This window comes from Microcaecilia unicolor, chromosome 4 (genome assembly GCF_901765095.1).
Source record: "Microcaecilia unicolor chromosome 4, aMicUni1.1, whole genome shotgun sequence".
In the NCBI taxonomy this organism is placed as follows: Eukaryota; Metazoa; Chordata; class Amphibia; order Gymnophiona; family Siphonopidae; genus Microcaecilia; species Microcaecilia unicolor.
Window position 1 is genome coordinate 86572995 of NC_044034.1, and position 24475 is coordinate 86597469.

The 24475-nt window shown below is 42.3% G+C and overlaps 1 protein-coding gene across 1 annotated transcript in view; it reads left to right on the top strand.

Moving 5' to 3' along the window:
* FREM2 (FRAS1 related extracellular matrix 2) overlaps positions 1-18823 on the top strand; it is a 288273-nt gene extending 269450 nt beyond the window's left edge. The window contains 4 exon segments of the mRNA XM_030200407.1: positions 3036-3162; positions 9952-10139; positions 14552-14698; positions 16724-18823. Coding sequence (XP_030056267.1) covers positions 3036-3162; positions 9952-10139; positions 14552-14698; positions 16724-17239 — 978 coding nt within the window. The 3' untranslated portion in view covers positions 17240-18823.
* Positions 18824-24475: the final 5652 nt, after the last annotated feature.

Sequence of the window (24475 nt, forward strand, 5' to 3'; positions counted from 1 at the left end):
GACAGGCTAAGCCTCCCCTGCTGTGCTCTGAGGGGTTTAAATTGTTGATTTACCTCCATCCTCACAGCAGGAGCTGCAGTGAAAGCCCTCTAGCCTTGTGAATCAGTTGTAGAAATTGGTTTATGGTTTGTTTACCTTACTGCTGGGAGAGGGGGGGGGGGTTGGCTGGAGGTGTCCTGGGTTGCCAGGGAGATATTTAACCAGGATGACTTTCTGACCTGCACTGAGGACAGATAGCAGCAGAATTGGATACTGGGCCAGCATGATCAGAAAAAGTCACCAGACAACAAAGGTAGAAAAGATCATTTTATTTTCATTATAGTGTTTGGAATATGTCCACTTTGTGCTCAACATTAAAAGTTTATATTTATTTACTTATTTATGGCATTTTATCCCACATTAAACATGAATTAGGGTGTTTTGTGGCTCTACATGAGAATTGTGGTGATATGATGCCTTGTTTCATATTGTTGATGGTCTGCATTTTCCGTATGGGTGGTATATTGGTGTATTAGGTTCTGCCCAGGGTAATATTTATGGTACAGTAAGGTTTTGAGTGTGTTTTTGCACAAAGTTGTGCATAGTGTTTTGCAGTTGAGCGATTGTGCTTAGAATATGCTTTGAGCAACCACTTTATTCTTTGACATATGATACATATCTAATATCTAAATTTAATAAAAGGTATTTAATTGTGATTATTTTATTTTTATTTATTTTTTCTGTGTGTTATCAGACAATTATGGATATAAGCCCCGCCCCTGGCTCCACCCCTAACCCCGCCCCCTTTAGCCTCCCCAAACAGTTGGGCCACCGACCGCCTATGACACTAAGGGCTAGATTCTATATATGGTGGCAAACAAATCAGCGCCAAAAAAGCGCTATTCTATAAGCCGAGCTTAAAGTTAGGTATGGTTTATAGAATAGCACTTATGCCCTGGAATCGCGCCTAACTTTAGGCGTGGCCATTTGCACCAACTGAAATGTGGTGCAAATGTACACACCTACGTTACGTGTGTAGCCCCGTTATTCTATAACAATGCGCATTAATTTTAGGGACTCCCCCATTACGCCCATGGCCCTCCCATTTCTGTGTATTTTTTTCAGATCACTCGTAAATGCCAATTAAATCTAATTAGTGCCAATAATTGCTTGTTAAAAAGCCAATTATTGGCACTAATTAGTTCATTATTCTATTAAATTGCATACGTACATTTTTGGCAACTTTTATAGAATTTGGTGCTTAGGACTAGATTCTATATATGGCGCCTGAAACATCTGCACAGTAAAAAAAATATGCCTAGGTGTATTCTCTAAAGTATGCTTACATTTTATAGAATAGGCTTAAATTTCCGCTGTGTATATAGAATATGCCGAGTGCCTCTTCACACGACCAAATTTGGTCAAGTTCATTTAGGCCACGTTTTACAGAATATTCAAGCGCTGGCCAGCTAAGTTTGAGCTGGCCAAAGAAACCGCAGATATTCAGTGCCTGTCACCAGAAACAGCCCGGCTTTGAATATCTGGGGTCAGCGTAGGTCATGGCACTTATGTGGGCTGCCTCCTGTGGCCTGAATTTCAGGCCCAACATATATGCCTATGAACTCTTGCACAGAGTTACACCTTCTAGGTAAGTGTAAGTAAAAACTGCCTCATATTTATATGTTTTCTAAAATAAATAAAATAGTATTGCTCTGACCACTCTTCTTTTGTTTTCCACCCCTGGGAATGCCAACTCAGGGAGCTACTGTGAAATGTCAAGAAAAAAGCCTACTTTTAGGCCTATTTTGTAAAGGCTTTTAAAAAACAGTCCTCTATAAATATATTTGATAGCCTGCTCATTAAACAAAATATAAAAACCAGACCCAGAGTAATATCAAAAGGAATTTACATAATATTCATTTTCTTATAAATATACAATATATCAAGGTAACTGGACCTTCATAGAAAAGAGAATACTTAATAGTGGGGAAATCACCCAAAAAGGATCTTCTCTTTCAACATGTAGTCATCGGTCCTTTTTCCAGACTCTTGAAAAATAATCGACATTGCAATTCTTATATACTTAGGAGGACTGAAGTGGAGATTCTTATGTCAGATGCAAGCTAATCATGAGATAAGTGTGATTGTTTCACATTTATACACTATATAACAATTGCAATGCTGATTAGTTTTGAAGAGTCTTGAAAAAGGACCAATGATTACATGTTAAAAGCGAAGATTCTTTTTGGCTGATTTCCCCACAATTTCTATGAGAAGAGAGATACACACAGGCATTCTAGGTTTCACAGAGAGGTTGGTCATAGCCTGGATTGTCCTTCCGAGGGAGATGGTAGAGACAAAATTGGTGACAGAGCAACTAGAATGTAAGCCGCTCAGACATCCTTTTTGATCAGCAGGGTAGAAAGTTCTTAAATAAACTTGGACAGCAACTTCAGTGGCTGGAACCTGAAGACAGTGCTGGGCAAACTTTTATGGTCTATGTCCCACAAATGACAAGACAGATAGGCTGGAGAGGGCTTCGACAGCAACTCTAGTAGTTGAAACTTAAGGACAGGGCCAGGTGGACTTCTATAGTCTATATCCTATGTCCAAGAAACGCCAAAGAAAGACCATGATGAAGTATTTCACGTTCATTGTTGATTTAATCATGAATTGATAATGAGTGTGACAGTTGAGCAGACTGGATGGACCATTCAGGTCTTTATCTGCCCTCACTTACTATGTTACTGCTCTATGCTGTAGGTGTTGTGAAACCTTTGGAAAGTTGTGAAATACAAATGATAGGTGTGAGAGATGTATGCCATACCAAAAGGTGCTGGCAGGAAACAGTGACAGTGATATCTAAAGGAGAAAACCAAGCTGCTGTATTAATAATGGCTGGAAACATGCTATTACAAGATCCCAGGCATCTGTATATGTAGTGTATGCTTACAGTTTTTCATTCCCTTTGCTTGATAGAACAGTGTCTAGCAAGTTTAGTTTACTTCCAGACCTTTTTGTTGGTTTTTGATCTTATGACCCTCTGGCTTTTCCAGGTGAGTGACCCTGTGGCTGCCGAGTTCAGCCTGAATACCCAAATGATCCTCCTGTCTAAGAAGACCCTGTGGTTATCTGATGGATCAATGGGTTTTGGCCAGGAGAGCGATGTTGCTTTTCCGGAAGGTATGATTTTGTTCTCTTCAAATAACAATGAAAATGAGGGCATGATTCTAACCTTGCATCCTGAAACAGTAACAGTTCGTACAAATGAAAACGTATAGGGCTCCACAATGGTGGCACCAAAAAACTGAGCACTGAAAGGGCAATTCTATAAATTTATGCCAATTGTGAACGTAAGTTACAAAATAATAGCATGTGTGTGTGGTTGGCACCACTAATTGGCAATTATACTCATAAGTGCTAAGTACTATTCTATAGCATAAGTGCCCAAATCGTTTAACGCCTAAGAGTGAGGAGATGCAAACATTGGCAAAGTATGGGCTTGTCATGGATTTGTCTCAGAGATACGAACGTAACGTATAGAATATTAAAAGTTAAGTCCACTTCAAGGAACAGTAAGACGTCAACAGTTACAACTGCTATTGATTTGGCATAACTGTTGGCACCTAACTTTAGGCGCACCAGTGCCCCCACTTCTGTAGGATTCTGTACCGGAATCTTGGTGCCAAGATGCTGTTATAGAATTGGAACTAAGCGAACAGCATTGGAGTGTCAATTTATAGAATTACCACCTAAGACAATATTCTATAACGGCCAAGTTGCACACCAAAGTCATTATAGAATATAAGCTTAAGTTGGCAAAGATGTGCCTAAATGTAGGAGCAACCACGTATACCTGCTCTAAGGAGTCCTTTTACTAAGCTGCAATAAAAAGTGGCCTGTGCTAGTTTGGACTCATGAAATTGGCACATGCTGGGTAAAAGGCCTTTTTTTAATGGGGCAGTAAATGGCCGCGCGCTAATATGAAAACTAGCATGCGACTATTTACTGCCTGAGCCCTTAATGCCACCTATTTACTTGGGAGAAAGGGCTCATGCGCTACTTGTACGGTAATCTGATAGTACGCGCCAATGTGGCCACACTGCCGATTACCAACAGGAAGGGCCGCCCCCCCCCCCCCCCCCCACAGTAGAAAATAGAAAATTATTTTCTACCACGGGAAGCAGCATGCGCCAACTTTGAAATTACCGCCATGTGCCTGCGCTACCCTGGTGGTAGTGTCGATTTGGTGTGGGCTACCTGTGCATCAGCCCTACCCTGGCTTAGTAAAAGGGCCCCTAAAGGCAGCAGTTGTATATGTAACTACCGGTATTCTGTAAAGTCGCATTACAATAATCATCAAGTTGCTGACCTGCACATACCCCACCCATGTGTACGCCAGGGGCGTAACCAGACTTTGGCGGGAGGGGAGTCCATAGCCTGAGGTGAGGGGGCACATTTTAGCCCCCCCTGGCGCCGCCGACCCACCCCGCCACCACCACCACCACCAACAACAACTTTGACCCCCCCCCCCCCCGCCGCTGACCCTCTCGACCGCCCCTCCCGCCGCCAACCCGCCGTCGCCTACCTTTGCTGGCGGGGGACCCCAGCCCCTGCCAGCCGAGGTCCTCTTCCGGCGCAAGGCTTCGTTCTGTTTCTGACGTCCTACAAGACGTCAGAAACAGAACAAAGCCTTGCGCCGGAAGACAAGGGCCTCGGCTGGCGGGGGTTAGGGTCACCCGCCAGCAAAGGTAGGCGCCGGCAGGTTGGCGGCGGGAGGGGGGTCGAGAGGGTCATTGGCAGGGGGGTCCATGGCCAAATCTACAGGGCCCAGGCCCCCGTGGCCCCATGTAACTACGCCACTGGTGTACACCCCAGTGCAGTTGTGTCATATATGATTTAAGCCCCAACTTTGTAGAATAAGGGTGAACCTCAGTTATGTAATTGCTACTTGGTGCCAATTAATGCTAGTTAGTGCCAGTTACTGAAAGTGCCACTTAGGGCCAATTATGGACTGATCAAACAGGTTATGCACATAAGTGAGGTATTCTGTAATGCGCGTGTACATTTTCTCGCACAACTGTGTGTCCAATTTATAGACCTTCACCCATAGTCAACCAGTTAGAAAATTAGCCTGTACAGGGAAATCTTTCTAAGAACCTGCCTAGATTTAGGCAGCAAGACCATTCTTGCTTAAATAACCATTCTTTCAGCTATACACTATTCTGTAAGTATGCACCAGTGTTTTGATAGTGCATACACTGCAGGTGAGCATTACCGTGGCCAGAGTTTAGGCACAGCTTAGGTGGGGTGCACATTTACTTACATTACTGGGCAAGTCACTTAACCCTCCATCGCCCCAGGTACAAAACTTAGAATGTGAGCCCACTAGGGACAGAGAACGTACCTGTATATAATATATCAACTACTTTGGTTGCACCACGGAAAAGTGGTATATCAAATTCATTACCCTTATCTTAAATTATTACATACTATAATGTGCAATTGTTCTTTAACATTATGGGGTGAATTCTATAAATCGTACCTGAAAAATCGGCATGGAAAAAAACTGCTTAAGCGCTATTCTATAAGCCATGCCTAAAGTTTATAGAATAGCACTTAAGCGCAGGGGTCACACCTAAATTTAGGCAGGAGCATTTGCACCAACAAAAATGTGGTGCAAATGTCCCTGCCTAAATTTACACACAGAGATCTCCCTTATTCTGTAATTGCATGTGTAACTGAAATCCACACCCATGCTCTGCCTCGTTCAACCCATGACCCTTCCATTCCCCTGTCCCCTTTTCCAGGACACACAGAAAATTTAGGCACAGATCATGTGCCTAAATTTACACGTGTACATGTTATTTGATTTCATTTAACACCAATTGCTTGTTAATAAGCCATTTATTGGCACTAATTGGCTCATTAGTCAATTAAATTGCATTTGCAGATTGGGCTTGCAAATTTTGACAACTTTTATAATAATCAGAGGGTATAGATGCAAGCATTTGTACCAGTTCTATGGCTGGTATAATTGATTGCACCTAAAATATAGTTGCATTTGTGACCTATTATGCAAGTGCATACTTTTCTTTATAGAATAGGCTCCATATAGGTGCATTCCTAGTGCCTAAAAATAGGCAACCTTTTTATAAAATTACCCTCCAAGTGTTTAAGGTGAATTAACCTATGTTAATGCAGCTTTGTAAATAGAGCCCTAAGCAGGGCCAGTTTATCCATTAGCTTCTGGGAGGCAGCACAGAGTAGATGTAATCAAAGAAAAACAAAAGGAACTGACAGTGGCATAAACAAAGATCTTTTAGCACCTACTTCTACGCACTGGAAGACTGGTGCTCAGAACCAAGCAAGGATGCTAGGGGCGGTTAGAGCTGAACTAGCACCCACATTAATGAGCGCAGAATGCTCAGAGGCTGTAGCACGGGATACAGCGAGCGCGCTAAAGATTAGCGCAAGTAGCATGCTAATGTAGTCAAACGGATGTTAATGAGGTCATTTCCGGTTCCCTCTCAATGCTCGGAGAACAGCGCACAAAACAAAGCCACCCTTAGTGCTGAAAAAATAATGCCAGCTCAGAGCAGGCGTTAGGGTGTTTGAAGCAGGGGTGTAGCCAGACCTCGACGGGAAGGGGGGCCAGAGCCCAAGGTGGGGGGGCACATTTTTGACAGCCTCCCTACTGCCACCCTCCTGCCACCACCTGCCCCCCCCCCCCCCCCCCGCCGCCGTTTGTCCTGCACTGGTCTTACATTGCTGGTGCCCTGTCCTGCTTTCAGCACAGTGCATGCTCGTTTTAATGAAACTGAGAATGCATGCTCAGTTTCATTAAAACGAGCATGCATAGCGCTGAAAAACAGGACAGGGAGTCAGTGATGTAAGATCAGTGCAGAACAGATGCCTTGGGTGGCGAGAGTTGGGGACCCCCGACAGCCAAACTGGGTGTCCCAGAGCCAGTTTGAGGGGGCCCCTGTGGCCCCTGGTTTGAAGAGAAGATTTCTTATGATTCTTTCTTTAAAATCTTCCAGTTTTTATACAGTTTGGAAGCAGAAGGAAGCTCGTGCAAGCCCCTAAGCACCAGTAGTGAGAAACAAATGTGCACAAGTCAGAGCAAACCCAAAAGTGAAAGCCCACATTGGCGCCTCTCTGCTGCGTTTAAATATGTGTTCCAAGTTTAAAAAAAATTTGAAATGCCTATATTTAAAAGCACAGAAAACAGATGCCAGTGTGTGCTTCACTTTTGAGTTTGCCAGGTGCACGCGCACAGGAGCTGAGCATACTATAAAACTCTTCTACGCATGCACCAAGCACATTCCACCCCCCCCCCCCCCCCTTTGCTTTCACTTTTACAGCGCACATATATTTTGAATATCATTTCCTTTAAGCATTGGTGAGCTAGGTTTCTGTTTCTGTGCTGTTCCAATGGTATGGTTTCTGCGCTGTTGGCTTTCCGTGGGAATTGTGAGCATTGTCCTGTTAGAGGGTGTTTATCAAATAAGCCATTTTAAATTGCATATATTGAATTTACATCCATAACAATATAGTAAATGCATAAGCAATAAACAACATTTACAAGAAATAAAAACCCACATTATTACTGTAAAAAGCCACATCACGAGACCCAGCTGAAGTCCTTAATAAGTAATCAAATAAGAAAGTGAACCATATACAATGCAGACCTGGAAACAAAATATATGCCCTAAATAACCAGCACATTAGCAATGAAATTATTTCTCAGATACAGTGGTGGAAATAAGTATTTGATCCCTTGCTGATTTTGTAAGTTTGCCCACTGACAAAGACATGAGCAGCCCATAATTGAAGGGTAGGTTATTGGTAACAGTGAGAGATAGCACATCACAAATTAAATCCGGAAAATCACATTGTGGAAAGTATATGAATTTATTTGCATTCTGCAGAGGGAAATAAGTATTTGATCCCCCACCAACCAGAAAGAGATCTGGCCCCTACAGACCAGGTAGATGCTCCAAATCAACTCGTTACCTGCATGACAGACAGCTGTCGGCAATGGTCACCTGTATGAAAGACACCTGTCCACAGACTCAGTGAATCAGTCAGACTCTAACCTCTACAAAATGGCCAAGAGCAAGGAGCTGTCTAAGGATGTCAGGGACAAGATCATACACCTGCACAAGGCTGGAATGGGCTACAAAACCATCAGTAAGACGCTGGGCGAGAAGGAGACAACTGTTGGTGCCATAGTAAGAAAATGGAAGAAGTACAAAATGACTGTCAATCGACAAAGATCTGGGGCTCCACGCAAAATCTCACCTCGTGGGGTATCCTTGATCATGAGGAAGGTTAGAAATCAGCCTACAACTACAAGGGGGGAACTTGTCAATGATCTCAAGGCAGCTGGGACCACTGTCACCACGAAAACCATTGGTAACACATTACGACATAACGGATTGCAATCCTGCAGTGCCCGCAAGGTCCCCCTGCTCCGGAAGGCACATGTGACGGCCCGTCTGAAGTTTGCCAGTGAACACCTGGATGATGCCGAGAGTGATTGGGAGAAGGTGCTGTGGTCAGATGAGACAAAAATTGAGCTCTTTGGCATGAACTCAACTCGCCGTGTTTGGAGGAAGAGAAATGCTGCCTATGACCCAAAGAACACCGTCCCCACTGTCAAGCATGGAGGTGGAAATGTTATGTTTTGGGGGTGTTTCTCTGCTAAGGGCACAGGACTACTTCACCGCATCAATGGGAGAATGGATGGGGCCATGTACCGTACAATTCTGAGTGACAACCTCCTTCCCTCCGCCAGGGCCTTAAAAATGGGTCGTGGCTGGGTCTTCCAGCACGACAATGACCCAAAACATACAGCCAAGGCAACAAAGGAGTGGCTCAGGAAGAAGCACATTAGGGTCATGGAGTGGCCTAGCCAGTCACCAGACCTTAATCCCATTGAAAACTTATGGAGGGAGCTGAAGCTGCGAGTTGCCAAGCGACAGCCCAGAACTCTTAATGATTTAGAGATGATCTGCAAAGAGGAGTGGACCAAAATTCCTCCTGACATGTGTGCAAACCTCATCATCAACTACAGAAGACGTCTGACCGCTGTGCTTGCCAACAAGGGTTTTGCCACCAAGTATTAGGTCTTGTTTGCCAGAGGGATTAAATACTTATTTCCCTCTGCAGAATGCAAATAAATTCATATACTTTCCACAATGTGATTTTCCAGATTTAATTTGTGATGTGCTATCTCTCACTGTTACCAATAACCTACCCTTCAATTATGGGCTGCTCATGTCTTTGTCAGTGGGCAAACTTACAAAATCAGCAAGGGATCAAATACTTATTTCCACCACTGTACATCCACTTTAGAAGATAGAAACAATTCTAGGTGAGAAGGATCCAAAAATATATATGATTTGCTTTCATATGTAACTAGGCATTTGCAAGGAAATTTTAAAAAGAAATTGCCACCAGCAGCCAAGACCTTGGCTTTAAGCTGGAGGAAAATCTTTACATCGCAAATGCATTGGCCTAGATACATCAAGGAAGACTAGAACATTTTGTGCATAAAAGGGAAGATCTTTTCAAATAAGCCATTTTCCTGCATAATTAGCTTTTATAAAGCGACTTCATTATAGACATATACAAATCAAAGTTCAATATTTTTTAAAAAGTGATTCCCATTTATGCATTTTTAGTGCTGGAAAGGATGGTATTGAGACAATTTTCATTGTTAAGTTTAATTGTCACAATCTCAGAGGGGCTGAAGGTTAATTGAGGTGAGGGGGGGGGGATAAGATGGGAGGCATGCCTAGAGTGCCTACCTTGCACCAGCCTTGGCTGTAAGAGCTCTGACTTCCCTGATTCTCAGCCCAGTGCTCTAACTACTAGACTAATACTCCACTCCAAGTTGATGGCACAGCAACCGTTTGCTAAATTCTGTAAAATGAAAATTGGATAACATTCTTTTTGTTTCAGGTGCGACTATCTATGGGCGTGTAATGGTGGATCCAGTACAGAACCTGGGTGATTCCTTTTACTGTAGCATTGAGAAGGTATTCCTTTGCACTGGATCTGATGGATATGTCCCCAAGTACAATCCACAGAATGCTGAATATGGCTGCTTGGCAGACTCGTTATCTCTTTTGTACAGATTTAAGATCCTGGTATGTATACGTTTTACAGTACTCCACAAATCTAGACGGTGCACACAGCAATATATGTCCATTTTTGAGTCAACTTCATGTTGGCTATAACTAGGCCCTCCAAATTAGTAAAAACTCCTCAAGAAAGAGAGAAAGACTCAAGAAATATTATTTGGACTTCTCGTTTTTCTGTATGTTGAGCTATTTGTTGCCAACTGAAAAATTAACTGAATTATGTAGATGCTGCTGCATGTGTGATAGGGAGAGGGCATTACTTGTAGTGTGGTAAAAGCGGTGGTGAATGTCAAAGAAATGCCAAGGATGCTTAGGGAGAAAGGTAAATAAACTCATCTTCTGGAACACTGCATCCTGCTCTGGAGCTCACATCTCCAAAAGATATAGACAGTGTGGACACAGTCCAGAGGAGAGTTATGAAAATTGGTTTTACTCTTTTGGTATATTGCTAGGTACTTGTGACCTGGATTTGCCACTGTTGGAAACAGGATACTGAGGGGTCCTTTTACTAAGCTGTGAGAAAAAGAGCCCTTTGCTAGCAAAGGGGGCTGTTTTTCCCATGCACCAGGGCCGTTTTTACCGCAGCGAGTAAAAAGCCCCCAGACACATATGGCCATGCGGTATGAGAACTCTTACCACATGGCCATGCAGCGGGGAACCCTTACTGCCACCTACTGAGGTGGCGATAAAGGCTTCCACGGTAACCGGGCAGCACACAGTGATGCCCAATTACTGCCGGATTACCGCCGTGCAAGCTATTTTCGGGGGGTTTCTTTTTCTCCCAGAAATTGTGCACGCTCGGGGCGGGTCCACCATAATAAGCCTTTTGCAGTGAGACTTAAGGACCTAGATATGTAAACCTAGAGGAGAGGAGTGAGTGGTAGGATATATAAGTACATAAGTACATAAGTAGTGCCATACTGGGAAAGACCAAAGGTCCATCTAGCCCAGCATCCTGTCACCGACAGTGGCCAATCCAGGTCAAGGGCACCTGGCACGCTCCCCAAACGTAAAAACATTCCAGACAAGTTATACCTAAAAATGCGGAATTTTTCCAAGTCCATTTAATAGCGGTCTATGGACTTGTCCTTTAGGAATCTATCTAACCCCTTTTTAAACTCCGTCAAGCTAACCGCCCGTACCACGTTCTCCGGCAACGAATTCCAGAGTCTAATTACACGTTGGGTGAAGAAAAATTTTCTCCGATTCGTTTTAAATTTACCACACTGTAGCTTCAACTCATGCCCTCTAGTCCTAGTATTTTTGGATAGCGTGAACAGTCGCTTCACATCCACCCGATCCATTCCACTCATTATTTTATACACTTCTATCATATCTCCCCTCAGCCGTCTCTTCTCCAAGCTGAAAAGCCCTAGCCTTCTCAGCCTCTCTTCATAGGAAAGTCGTCCCATCCCCACTATCATTTTCGTCGCCCTTCGCTGTACCTTTTCCAATTCTACTATATCTTTTTTGAGATACGGAGACCAGTACTGAACACAATACTCCAGGTGCGGTCGCACCATGGAGCGATACAACGGCATTATAACATCCGCACACCTGGACTCCATACCCTTCCTAATAACACCCAACATTCTATTCGCTTTCCTAGCCGCAGCAGCACACTGAGCAGAAGGTTTCAGCGTATCATCGACGACGACACCCAGATCCCTTTCTTGATCCGTAACTCCTAACGCGGAACCTTGCAAGACGTAGCTATAATTCGGGTTCCTCTTACCCACATGCATCACTTTGCACTTTGCACTTTGCACTTGTCAACACAATCAAGTATACAGGAGATATAATCAGTATGGAAGAGTCCAGCATTGTTTAGTGAATAGAAAGTTTTTGAATAGCAGGTCATAGTATGAGATGAAAGTGATGGGAAAAGTATAGATCATGCATGGTATTGCCACGTGAGGGAAATGGGTAGACGTGCAAGAGACCAACAATCCACAGAATACCAGCGTATTATTTTTCATCATTTTCTAATAACCTACCACTCCTACCCTAGCTGAGATGACATTTTATCAACTGTTGCGAAAACGGGCAAAGTTGACGGGGGCGTGTCGGAGGTGTGGTGAAGGCGGGACTGGGGGGTGTTTATTGGCCGAGGAGAGATGGGCGCCTTCGGCCGATAATCGAAAAAAGAAAGGCGTTTTTAGCGCGAATTTGGGTCATTTCTTTTACCCTTATTTCTCACGAACAAGTCCCAAAAAAGTGCCCTAAATGACCAGATGACCACCGGAGGGAATCGGGGATGACCACCCCAGACTTCCCCAATGGTCACCAACCCCCTCCCACCATAAAAAAACAACTTTAACAACTTTTTTTCCAGCCTGTATGCCAGCCTCAAATGCCATACTCAGCTCCATCACAGCAGTATGTAGGTCCCTGGAGCAGTTGTTAGTGGGTGCAGTGGACTTCACCCAGGTGGACCCAGGCCCATCCCCCCCTTCCTCTTATACTTGTGGTGGTAAATGGGAGCCCTCCAAACCGCCCCCAAAACCCACTGTACCCACATGTTGGTGCCCCCCTTCAGCCATAAGTGCTATGGTAATGGTGTAGAGTTGTGGGCAGTGGGTTTTGGGGGGGATTTGAGGGGCTCAGCACCCAAGGGATGGACTTGGGAGGTATTATTTTTAAATTGTTACAAGTGCCCCCTAGGGTGCCCGGTTGTTGTCCTGGCATGTGAGGGGGACCAGTGCACTACGAATCCTGGCCCCTCCCATGACCCAATGCCTTGGATTTGTTCGTTTTTGAGCTGGGCGCCTTCGGTTTCCATTATCGCTGAAAAACCAAACCGCCCAGCTCAAATCCGCACAAATCCGATGCATTTGCCGGGCACAAACCGTATTGTCGAAAAAAAAGATGGGTGCCCTTTTTTTTCAAAAATACAGTCTGTCCTGCCCTTTCACGTACTCGTTCTCAGACATAGACACCCATGGAGATGGGCGTTCGCATTCGATTATGCCCCTCCACGCCATACTTTGTATTGTTATTTGAATATTTTTACTGCTGTAATCGTCTATTGCTTATGGTTGATTTATTCTTACTGTACACCGCCTTGAGTGAATTCTTTGAAAAAGATGGTAAATAAATCCTAATAAATAAATAAACCTGGAAATATAAAATAAAACTGCAGTGTAATTGTGATATCCCCTTCGTCACACACAAAAATTTGGGAGGGAAACTTAATTTTCTGAGGAACACCAAACCCTTTCAGTACAATTGTTGAATTTTTACAAGCACTAAATGTAGACTGGTTTCAAGTCCATATTTTATATGACCACTGCAAGCTAAGCAAGAAGCAAGCTTTTGAAAATAGTCGTGAGCACACACTTATGTGGAATCGGCCCTTCCCTGCAGCTAAGTGCTTTGGCTTTAGAGATGTAAGTTCAACTCTGAAATACTGTCTGTGTGTACTGCTCCTGGGAGGTCCCAATTTTAAGACCTTCACTCCCCTTCTCCTTCACATGGATTAGATTTATCCCCATTGTTAGGATGTGGAAACAAGTTCTTTCATCAAAATAAAATGAATTACATTCATTTGCATATGTAGGTTGGAACTGCTGTATAAAATATAATGATTGTATTGCTTTTGTGGAAGCACTACAGGGAAAATTTTAGAGGCATATGTCTATACACCCAAACCACACCCATAACATGGCCCGTTAAACTTGTATGTGCCTCAGGCATACATATGTAAGAAGTGGCTTTCCAATGTCATTATTTATGCATGTATGGCCATTTACATATGTAAATCAACTTTTTGCATGTACAAATAGCGCCTCACCCTTCTCAAATTTGAGGCCATTCAGGGAATCAGGCCTGTCTGAGATCTTATTTGAAGGTCTATTTGTCACACAGAGAGCTAGGCTTTTGCAGTGTGAGGAACCTGGAATTGCTCCAGGCCAAAGACTTTAGGTTACTTAGGATGAGGGTATGGTGTTTTTTTTTCAGGGCTGTCCCAGGGTTTTGGAATAAACTTTAGGATGAATTAAAAGGATCACCTGAGTTTTAGAAAACAGCTTAAGACCTAACTTTTCAATGGGAACATTCAAGTAATACTTTGGGGAGCGAAAAGTGAGAAAATCCACATGAGCTTTAATAACATACAAAACTACCAGTTGTTACAAATCACACTTGACCCCTTTGCTTTTTCGGGTGAGATGGGATGTTATGAACTGTTACTGTATTACACACTATAACCTAATAAAGATATTTTCCAAAAAAAAAAGACCTAACTTTTTAAAGAATATTATAAAGGATGATTTACATGGATTTCTTGTTATTGTGGGTTATGCGTGGGCGAGTTGGGTTTTGCGTGGAACATGCTCTGTACAGTGGTTAACTGAAGGTGATGGGCTATAAATCAGTGTAGAAACTGAATTAACTTTCTCTTTTCTTTCTACATTCAGGATAAAGCTCAGCCAGAAACACAAGCCACTAGTTTTGGCAATGTGCTTTTCAATGCAAAACTGGCAGTGGATGATGCCGAAGCTTTGCCCTTGGTAAAGCAACCTGGATCTGATGGATTTAAAGTGGATTCGACTCCACTCTTCCAGGTGAGTGTTGTTTCCCCAGAAGCTGGGAACAGCTATGACTCCCCTACTATTCTCCCTGTCCTCCATTCTCATAGCTCCACTGCACATCTCTCTCCCCTCCTTGTAACTCCCCTTCCCTCTCCCTTCCTGGTAGCCACCCCCCCCCCCCCCCCATTTCACAAGTCTTCTCTTTCTTTCCCCTTTCATTACCTATTTACTATCTCTGTAGTCTCCTCCTAGCTTCCACCTCATCCTCCATTTAAAGGCAGACCAAAACCAGGTTTTTCAGCCAAAACCGTATCTGCAGCTGTAATTCGCTGCTCAGTTTCAGCCAAAGCCAAAACCAGCCTGGCTCCGCTCCCCCCCCCCCCCCCAAAAAAAAAAAGCACCCACTGACTCCCCCTGTGACCAGACAGAGCCTCCCTTCCCCCCCCCCCCCCCCACCACTTCTCCAACCAAACAGAGCCTCCCTTCCACCCTTCCCCATGACCAGACAGAGCCCCCACTTCTCAGACTCACCTGGCCTACCTTAAACCCTGGTAGTTTAGTGGCCTAATCAGGGCAAGAGGGATCCGAAGTTGCTCCTGCCCCTGCCATTTTCACCATCAAAATGTCTGCCGAGACCTTCAGCAGCAGTCTCAAGAGACTGCTACTGAAGATCGTGGCATCTATCTTGAAATTGTGAATCACTCCTGCCTATGCTGGCTCCAGCTGCATATATACTGAAGAATCAGGATCTGCAGGGAGAGAGGTATGTACAGATTATAGGCCAGTTTCTAATCTGCCTTCGACAGCAAAATTGTTGGAACAGGAAGTGACTACACAAATAATGGCATGTACACATGTAGGAGCGCACATGGGTGTGTAAATGCAAAAATTCTGTCTAAGCGCTATTCTGCAAATAACCACTTAACTTAAACAGGGGTCCTTTTACAAAGTAGCACTAAAAAGTGGCCTTACGTGAGTCTTTCCCACATGCTAAAGCCATTTTTAGCGCAGCAGTAAAATGGACGATTGTTGACTTTTTGTATTGTATTTGCCGTTAGTGCGTGACCATTACAAAAGATTAGTTTGTGAGCCCTTACCACCCCCTATTTTGTGGCATTAAGCTCACACACGAATCACATATTAATCAGTTAGCGCACTAACTGATTACTGCAGAAATACCCACTCTTCGCCCCCAGACATGCCCCCGCTGTATGCATGCAAACCCCAAACTTACCGCAGGACACCTCAGCATGCCTCGTGGTAAACCCTTTTAAGCAGGGGTGGCCCGACCATTAGGCCACCTGAGGCGGGGGCCTCAGGCAGCACTCTTCAGGAGCAGCATCTCGGGGGGGGGGGGGGGGACGGCTTCGCAGCGCTTTACCTCATCACAGTGATGTACCAAACCCAGCAGCAGCAGCTATTTCTATATACTGGCCTACCGCCGCTGGCACCCACCGTTACCCTTTACTGCAGCCGCCTGAAGTAACTTCCTGTTTCACTCAGGCAGCCGCAGTAAAGGGAAAAGGCAGGTACTGGCAGCGGCACGGCAGCATATGGGAATCGCTGCTGCTGGTGGGTTTGGAATGTTACTGTGACGAGGTGACACACCCGGGTAGGCAGACAGAGCTTACAATCTAATTAGGACAGACAAACAGGACAGACAAGAGATAAGGAAATATGTTCTCCATATTGTGTCCCTTAGAACAAATATCCCTACCAAAAATATGCGCTTGTGTAAAAACATGTACTGGGAAAAGGTGACATAGCGGATCCAAAATGTTGAGAATGACCGATTTTTCATGTCATGGGTCCATGAACAGCCTGAAAAAGTTACATGTTTGAATTTCTGTAACTTTTTTAATTTATTTATTTTTCACATGAAAGGATGGGGTTTGGACTGTTATATTACAAATTGTTTTCTCTAACAGAATTAATTAAAACCTTATTTTGTTTTGTTTCTGGTGACTCTGGTCACCTTTTCCCAGAGATGGTCACATATATATATGTGTAGGCAGGATTCTGGTTTTAAAATTAATAATATCATTTTGTGTTCTTTAGGTATCTTCAGGTCGTGAGTGGTACATTCACGCAATCTATACAGTAAGATCAAAAGAAAACGCTAATAGAGGCATTGGGAAAAGGAGTGTAGAGAACCAGTACCATTCCATCATTAATGGGCAGAACCCTGAATCTGCACCATGGACTCGCAAGAGGAGAGAGGTCAAAGATGTCCCAGACCTTGCCAGTGATATTGGTGTTGAAAATAATAGGGGAACCAACATTCAGCACATCGCATTAGATCGTACCAACAAGAAACTGGTTCCTTCAAATGATATTACTCTAGATGGAATTATTCCAAGAGAGTTGAATGACAGAGTTGCTGAGGTCAATATACTCACCATCATTGGAGGAATTGCTGCTGGACTGTTGGCCATTTGTTTAATTTCAGTTGTTATCTTGCTGATAAAACGTAAAGAGAAGTCTAACAAGAATGACATGGTGAAAGGATCAAGAAGCAGTCAACCCATGATGTCACCATCACATGTCTACGACAGTGACAGCTCAGAGGTTTGACTCTGGGCTTGTGGGATTTCAACCCATTATTCTTTGTGCCTGAAATTAAAAAAAAAAATTTGAATACTCCTGTTAGGAAAAGACTGTGGTCCCTGATGAGAAATGCCGAATCATGTGGCTCCAACTGAACTTGAACACTTGATATTGAAGTTTTTCAACCACATTAGATGCAAAGTAGGGGCAGTTAAATCAGGCACCACGTTTTGTACAGAAAGCAATCACAAAGACCTCACATCATGCACTACATATTTAGAGGCACTGAAAGAACTTTAACATGGGAAATTATTCCTATCTGTTTCCTGTTTCTCTACTATTTAATAACTGAAGATATCCAAAGGTGCTAATGATCCCTCTGTCAGAGGAAATCTGTTTTAATGTGTTAGTATGATCTGTTGTGGAGGTACCATGAAACAGTTCTCTGTAACCATCTGCAATTAAGGACTCCCTCATTATGGGGTATGGGAATGTCTGGCATGTCACTTTGTATAGAGGTATTCCCAAAAACTAATCCAATTAGACAGCAGAGAATTTCATCAGGAATATATCATGGTGCATTTTTTAAGTGAAGTTCACACATCTACTTTAACCTCCTATTTTATTTCTTAATTTAAGTTTGTATTTAACCAAAGAAAATGATGTGTCCTGGAGATGGTGGTGTTTTGAGGAACGATGGGCTACTCTAGCTTGGGAGCACTTGAGATGGAGTTAAGAGTATTGTTTTTACAATTTTACAATAAATTATATTTGCCATATTCATAAGGGGGTTCATTTTAGAACAGGGCATCTATAAACATTTCTAGAACCATGCCTATTATATAAAGGCTCCAAAAAATGTGGTAAATAAAAAGAATCAAGTGAAGGAACACTTCAAAAGCAATACCTTCACATTAAATAATTTTAGTAGGCAGATCATTAGTTGAACCAGGGCTTCTTTCTTGATAGGGATACCAATATCAATATTCATCAATAACCATTTTTAAACACTTTATAGAAAAATATTTAACAAAACATTTTCACACTTATCTTAAAAAGAAGCACTTCTCAAAATTGAATCTCCAGGAGACATGTTATCTGAGATGGAATCACGTTTTGTATTACTGCATCAGGGATTAATCTCCTAGAAGAGAAAAACATATAAAGTAAATAACTGCATTTGAAAACATCTCCAGCACAATTCTTTGTCACAAAACACAGTGGCAGTGTCTTTTGAAAACTATATATACATAGAGGTATTGTTTGTATTGTTCTATAAAGGCAACAGAGAGACATATTTGCTTTTGTAACATACGGTCCTAGAAATATCCCCAGTAGCAGATAAATTGTCTTACGAACATTTATCCCTGCTCTAAAACAGGTGCAAATATGTGCATGGAACAGAGGAGTATTCTAATGGTTAGAACAGTGGACTAGGAACTGGAAGACCCAGGTTCAAATCCCAAGGCAATTCCATGTGGCCTTGTTCAAGGCATGTAACTCTCCACACCTCAGGAGAAGGCAATGGGAAGCCACTCCTGTATCATGCCAAGAAAACCACAAGGTGGTTGGGGGGGGGGGGGGGACTGTGATCATCAGCAGTCGACCAGGGGCGTAGACAGACACCCAACTTTGGGTGGGCCTGGACTCAAGATGGGTGGGCAGAAGAACCCCTCCCTGTCCCACAGGTGATTTGGTCTCTCCTTGTCTCACCTGCATGCCATCTGCTGTTTACAAGGTATGCAGGAGGGACAGTTGTTGGGAGTTTTCAGCTGGTGGGGCTAGGGAATCAGCATAGATGTGCTGCTACTGGGTGGGCCTGAGCCCAAAGTGGTTGGGCCTGGCCCACCCAGGCCCACCCTTGGCTACGCCACTGGAGTCGACTCTGATTCAAGGTCAAATCTAGATCTGAACTCAATGTAAGCACATGCATCTATAACCCAACACTGCTCCTGCTCCAGCTCCAGAAAACACTTACACATAGAGAAGGTACTTTTATAAAGTCATTTCCATGTGTATATGTAATGCCTCTCATCAAATTACCCCATTCATTAAGGTACGTGTGTTTGGTGAGGGCATGTTCTGGAGCCAAGTTTGGGCAGAGGCTCAATTTATGTGAGCAAGTATAAATGTTTTACCTGTAATTTATGAAGCATTTGTGCTAGTATTTTATAAAAATCATATAGACACCTATGTGTCTTTTAATGACTGCAAATTGGAGCAATTTTACCCACTCAAATCTCCCCTCCTATTGCATAGAGATGGGCGTGATTCTGTGCATCTATGCTTTACATATGTGTACTCCCATGCAGTTTTATCCTCGCCATTTCTACCTGCAACAACATGCTGGAAAATGGTGGAAAATGGCATGGAGCTTTTAATGCTTCAAGAAATGATTATTTGACAGTGTTCAGAAAGAACTTAAACCTATTAATTGTAGACATCATTCTCATTAAATCCAGTGAATTATTATATAGTAGTTTATTTATCTTGTTATGAATAATGCTAACTCAAAAATATGAACTAATGGGAACAAGTATGGTGTTGGCACCTTACAGCTGCTCGCAACTCCCAGTCATACTACAAAAATTCATAGATAATCATAAAATACACCACTGATTTTGTGCCAATTTAAGGGATCAGCTTTGTGGTATTTATTTAATGTGTAACTTTTAAGCCTTCTGAAAAAAATACACACTGGCCAATATTCAAAACCATTTAACTGGCAAGGAAAGGCACCTGGACAGTTAAATTGTACTTAGCCAGCTATCTGGCGATATTCAGCGGGAGCCAGCAGGTTAGCACCTAGTGGATAGCCATTTATATCATGTGATATAATTGGCTATCTACTGATTTTTCAGTACATCATGAGCCAAGTTTGGCAGCCAAATATGGCCATGTCAATACCTGAATTATCTTTGGCTGGTTCAAACTTAACCAACCGGCACAGAATATCGGACTGGCTGGTTGTGTTCAAAACGGCCTGGCGTTGAATATCCAGGATTCAGCACTGACTGCAGGAGGCAGCCCAGCTACCTCCCCTTTGAATATCGACCCCATAGTGTTTTATGAGAAACTTAGGGGCCCTTTTACTAAAGGGTGTTAAGACCTTAACACCCAGTTAGCGCATGCTAACAAGCTACTACAGAATGCGTTAAAGTATTTTCTGGTATTTTGTTTGTTTGTACATGGTAAGCAGTGAGTCACCTATATTTTAAAAATATTTTTAGGAGGGGGTGTGTCATGAGCAGAGAATGGACATTCCTGTGTAGTCCAGTTAGCACATTATCATTAGCGTGTGCTAACTGGATAATGCAGGGTTAATGTGGGAGCACTTAGGGCCCCTTTTACTAAGCGGCAGTAAGCCCAATACGGGTTTACCACTCACTAAACAGTAAGAACCCCTAGCATGTCGGAAGGTCCCACATTAGAATGTGCTAAGTACAGATTTTACCACATTTTAGTAAACAATCCCCTTAATTTGCTATAATACAGTTCAGTTTAGGCTAATATGAAACATTATATTTTGACTTGATCCTAGGATGCAAAATCTTGATCAACATGGGATGCTTCATTTGATGGTGCTTAGATTCTTAATATTTCCATAGGGTCTTACTACTGCTCTCATCTTATTTTCTGGATAATGCAGGCATATTTTTTTTGTCTTTTCTATAATATACACTCAACAGCACATGCCGTGTGTTGAGTCTTTGACTGTTGATCTTCTTTTCTTCCCACTGGTCTCATGCTTAGGAAGATGTAATTACTTAAATATGACATTCTATCTTTGTTTTCCTTTGCAGACTAGAGTATATTAGGATAATGCAGGCAAATGCCCATTAGTTTAGTGTTAGCTGTAACAAGAGTCCAAGTAATTAAACCAAAATATTACATATAAACAAGAGAGCGCATTGTTCATTTTTACTTTGTAAGTTCTCAAAAAAAGACCGTAAACCACTTGCCAAAAAAACGTTTGTTTCAAATGATATCCCAACCCAACTGCACATCAGATGTTCCTATTTTTAAAAAAGAACCTAAATTTAAAGTTCCACTAAACAGCTGGAGTAGATTCCCTTTCCAAATGGACCACATGTAGTTAAGTATCATCAAGATGATAGATTTCTACGTCTGGATAATTTTTCTAGTGTTTCTATTTGATACCAATTTATTTGTATATGATTAGATTGCAGTGCAACCTGAATTATCAGGATTTATGTTCATCTTCTCAAGCCTTCCACAAGTATTATGATTTTTCATTTGTCTATCTGTGACTTTGTTACATTTTATCAGAATTGTTATGACATGGATCTGTGTCCAGAAAACGGTCTGCAAAGGTTGACAGATTTTGTATTGAGAAATTAATCTACTGCCCCTTGGAGTAATATCTTTTAATATTTAAATAAAACTATCCAATTGTTATGATTCATCAGTGTTGCGATTCATCAGTTTGTAACATGGACCTATAAAAGCAATTTGGTCTGCAATAAGCATCGCTTTATTTCATCTGCTGTGAATGTTTTCCATTGTCAAACAGCAAAATAAAATTGTTTTAAACAAAGTAGAAATATTGGTGTGCCTATCTCAATCTAATTTGCATAAATTCTGCACTTCAAGCTGTTCACCTGCAGATTGTTTCTCTGCCTAAAGGGGATGGACCATGGAGGTTCTTGTTCTGATTGGTCAGTTGACCCTACAAAAAGATCATCCTTCCCACCAATCTCAGATCATGTTTCCTTAAAACTCTGATAGAAAAACTGAAAGAATACTGTAAAATATTAGGGGCCCTTCTACTAAGCTGCGTAAGCATCCACGCGTGCCCAATGCACGCCAAAATGGAATTACTGCCCAGCTACCACATGGCTTTTGCGGTAATTTCATTTTTGCTGCGCGTCCGATACGTGTGTCTGAAAAATTGTTTTTGAATGCGCATATCGGATGTGCGCCAAGTGGCATTTGACATGTGTAGATCATTACCGCCTGGTTACCATATGAGACTTTACCAGTAGGTCAATGACTGGCGGTAAAGACTCAGATCCAAAATGGACACGCGCCAATTTTGATTTTGCCACACGTCCATTTTCTGCAAAAATTTTAAAAGGGCATTTTTTTGCAGGCGCGCTGAAAAATGGATCTGCGCACGCCCACAGCACGAGCCTACATTACCACAGGCCATTTTTTAGCACACCTTAGTAAAAGGACCCCTTAGTAATCCACCTTCATTTTTAAACCCATGAAACCTAGAGTGGATTAAAATTAGTGCCTGATTGGTGTAGAAAACTAATGAAAGTGAAGTTCACAGGAAATTCCTCTATCCATGTCGTTCTGTATAGACCTGCACTACTGTTCAGGTTGCTTATGGTAGGGATGTGCTTTTTTCTTCTTTTTTTTTTTTTTAACAAAATGAAAAACAAAAAAAGCAAGCTGTTTTGTTAGAAACAAAGCAAAATAAAAATGTCAACATAATATTTGTTTCATTTGTATTTCATTCCATTTTCAAGTTCATGTGCTATTAATCTATGGGAAAACAGATATACGTGTTTACTTTTCAACTTGGACAGCCTATAGAGCAAGTGGGAGATTGGACCAAGAAGCAGGATCATTCCTGTGCAATCAGGTTTCCAACCAGTTTGTCTCAATGTAAAAATAAAACAGAAGCTACTACATCTACCATTTTGGTTTTTTAAATTTTTTAATATATAGAATTATTGAATAATTATACATTAAGATGGCTAACAAGTGCAAAAGGGGAGAGATGCTCTGGCTGCCAAACACTGCTCCTTCGTGGGCAGGAGAGGGGAAAAGAGGTTTCCTCTCCAATGACATCATTTAGCCACAACAGCAGCAGCAGGATGATAACATCAGGTTTTGGTGAGCTAGGACAGTTCTTGGAGTGTTTTAATGGGGTTTTCCAATTATAACTGGAAATATTTTATAAGTGACTTGAGCATGTAGAACACTTATAAAATTGCCCCAAGTTAAGCATTTCAAAGTGTATAAAATAGCTCTGCAATGACAGAATAAGTGATGGCAGCGCAAGCCATGAGAACTAGCAGGAAAACATTCTGCAGGACATGGAGTAGATAAACAAAGTTCAGCTAAAAAAACGCTTAGTCAGCACTGATTTCTGAGGCTATAACAGGTAGACAGCAGAGGGGCAATGATGTTGCTCAAGAAAAGAGAGAACACAGATAAAGTATTATGCAAAAAAAAAACTTATTTCTGAACAAAGTTGCAGGCTGCATTTAGTGACTGAGAGGAAAGTCCGTTTGGATCACTGACCACTTATTATGAGAAAAGGTCACATGATTTCCCTGCAGTCATGCTGAATATTAACAGCATGTTGGCATGCAACCTTTTTTGTTTAAATTTTACCCATCAATTATTAACATCTTACGGTTTTATCAGATGGTAATAGTACTGAGATCTTCCAGTAGGTTTTAATGTAACAGAGACAGGTGTGGACAGTTTTTAGAGAACCCACATGGGGGATTTTACCTGTAGTTTTTAGTTGCGCACCATCCCCCGAATTCTATAAAAGTCACTAAAAATTGCTTGCAAATTTTGGTGTGCACAATTTAATTGAATAATGAGCCAATTAGTGCTGATAATTGGCTTCATAACAAGCAATTATTGGTGTTAATTGGATTTAATTAAAATTTACATACATAAATTTAGGTGCAGGATCTGCATGCAAATTTTACATGCAGGCCCAAAAAGGGGGCACGGCCATGGGATGGTCATGGGTAGATCAGAAGCATTCCCACAATTTATGCGCGTTGTTATAGAATAATGTTGATCTGCACCTAATTTAGGCATGGAGATTTACACCAAGGTTTCGTTGGTGTAAACATTCACGCCTGAATGTAGTCACAGTTCCCAACACTAAGCGCTATTCTAAAAACAGCACCTAACTTTAAGCTCCATTTATGCAATAGTGTTAAGCGCTATTTTTTTCGGCACTGATTATGAAAAGCAGCATGTACATAAATACAAAGTGGCATGTAGAGATATGAAGGAGGCACGTTCTGGATGCAGTTTGAGCAGACCTCTGAGGCAGGTGATTTCAGATAAACGTGCATGACATAAAGCATAGGTGGCACTGTATAAGTGGGTGCCTCCTTGAAGACACTCTGATGCTGATTGGGGAGTGCCTATAAAGTAGAACTAAAGGTGCTTACACACATGCTCAGGGTCGGCGTTAGGGAGGGTCAAACAGCGTAGCTGCCCTGGGCCCCACAGCTCCAGGGGGCCCCATGGTCCAGG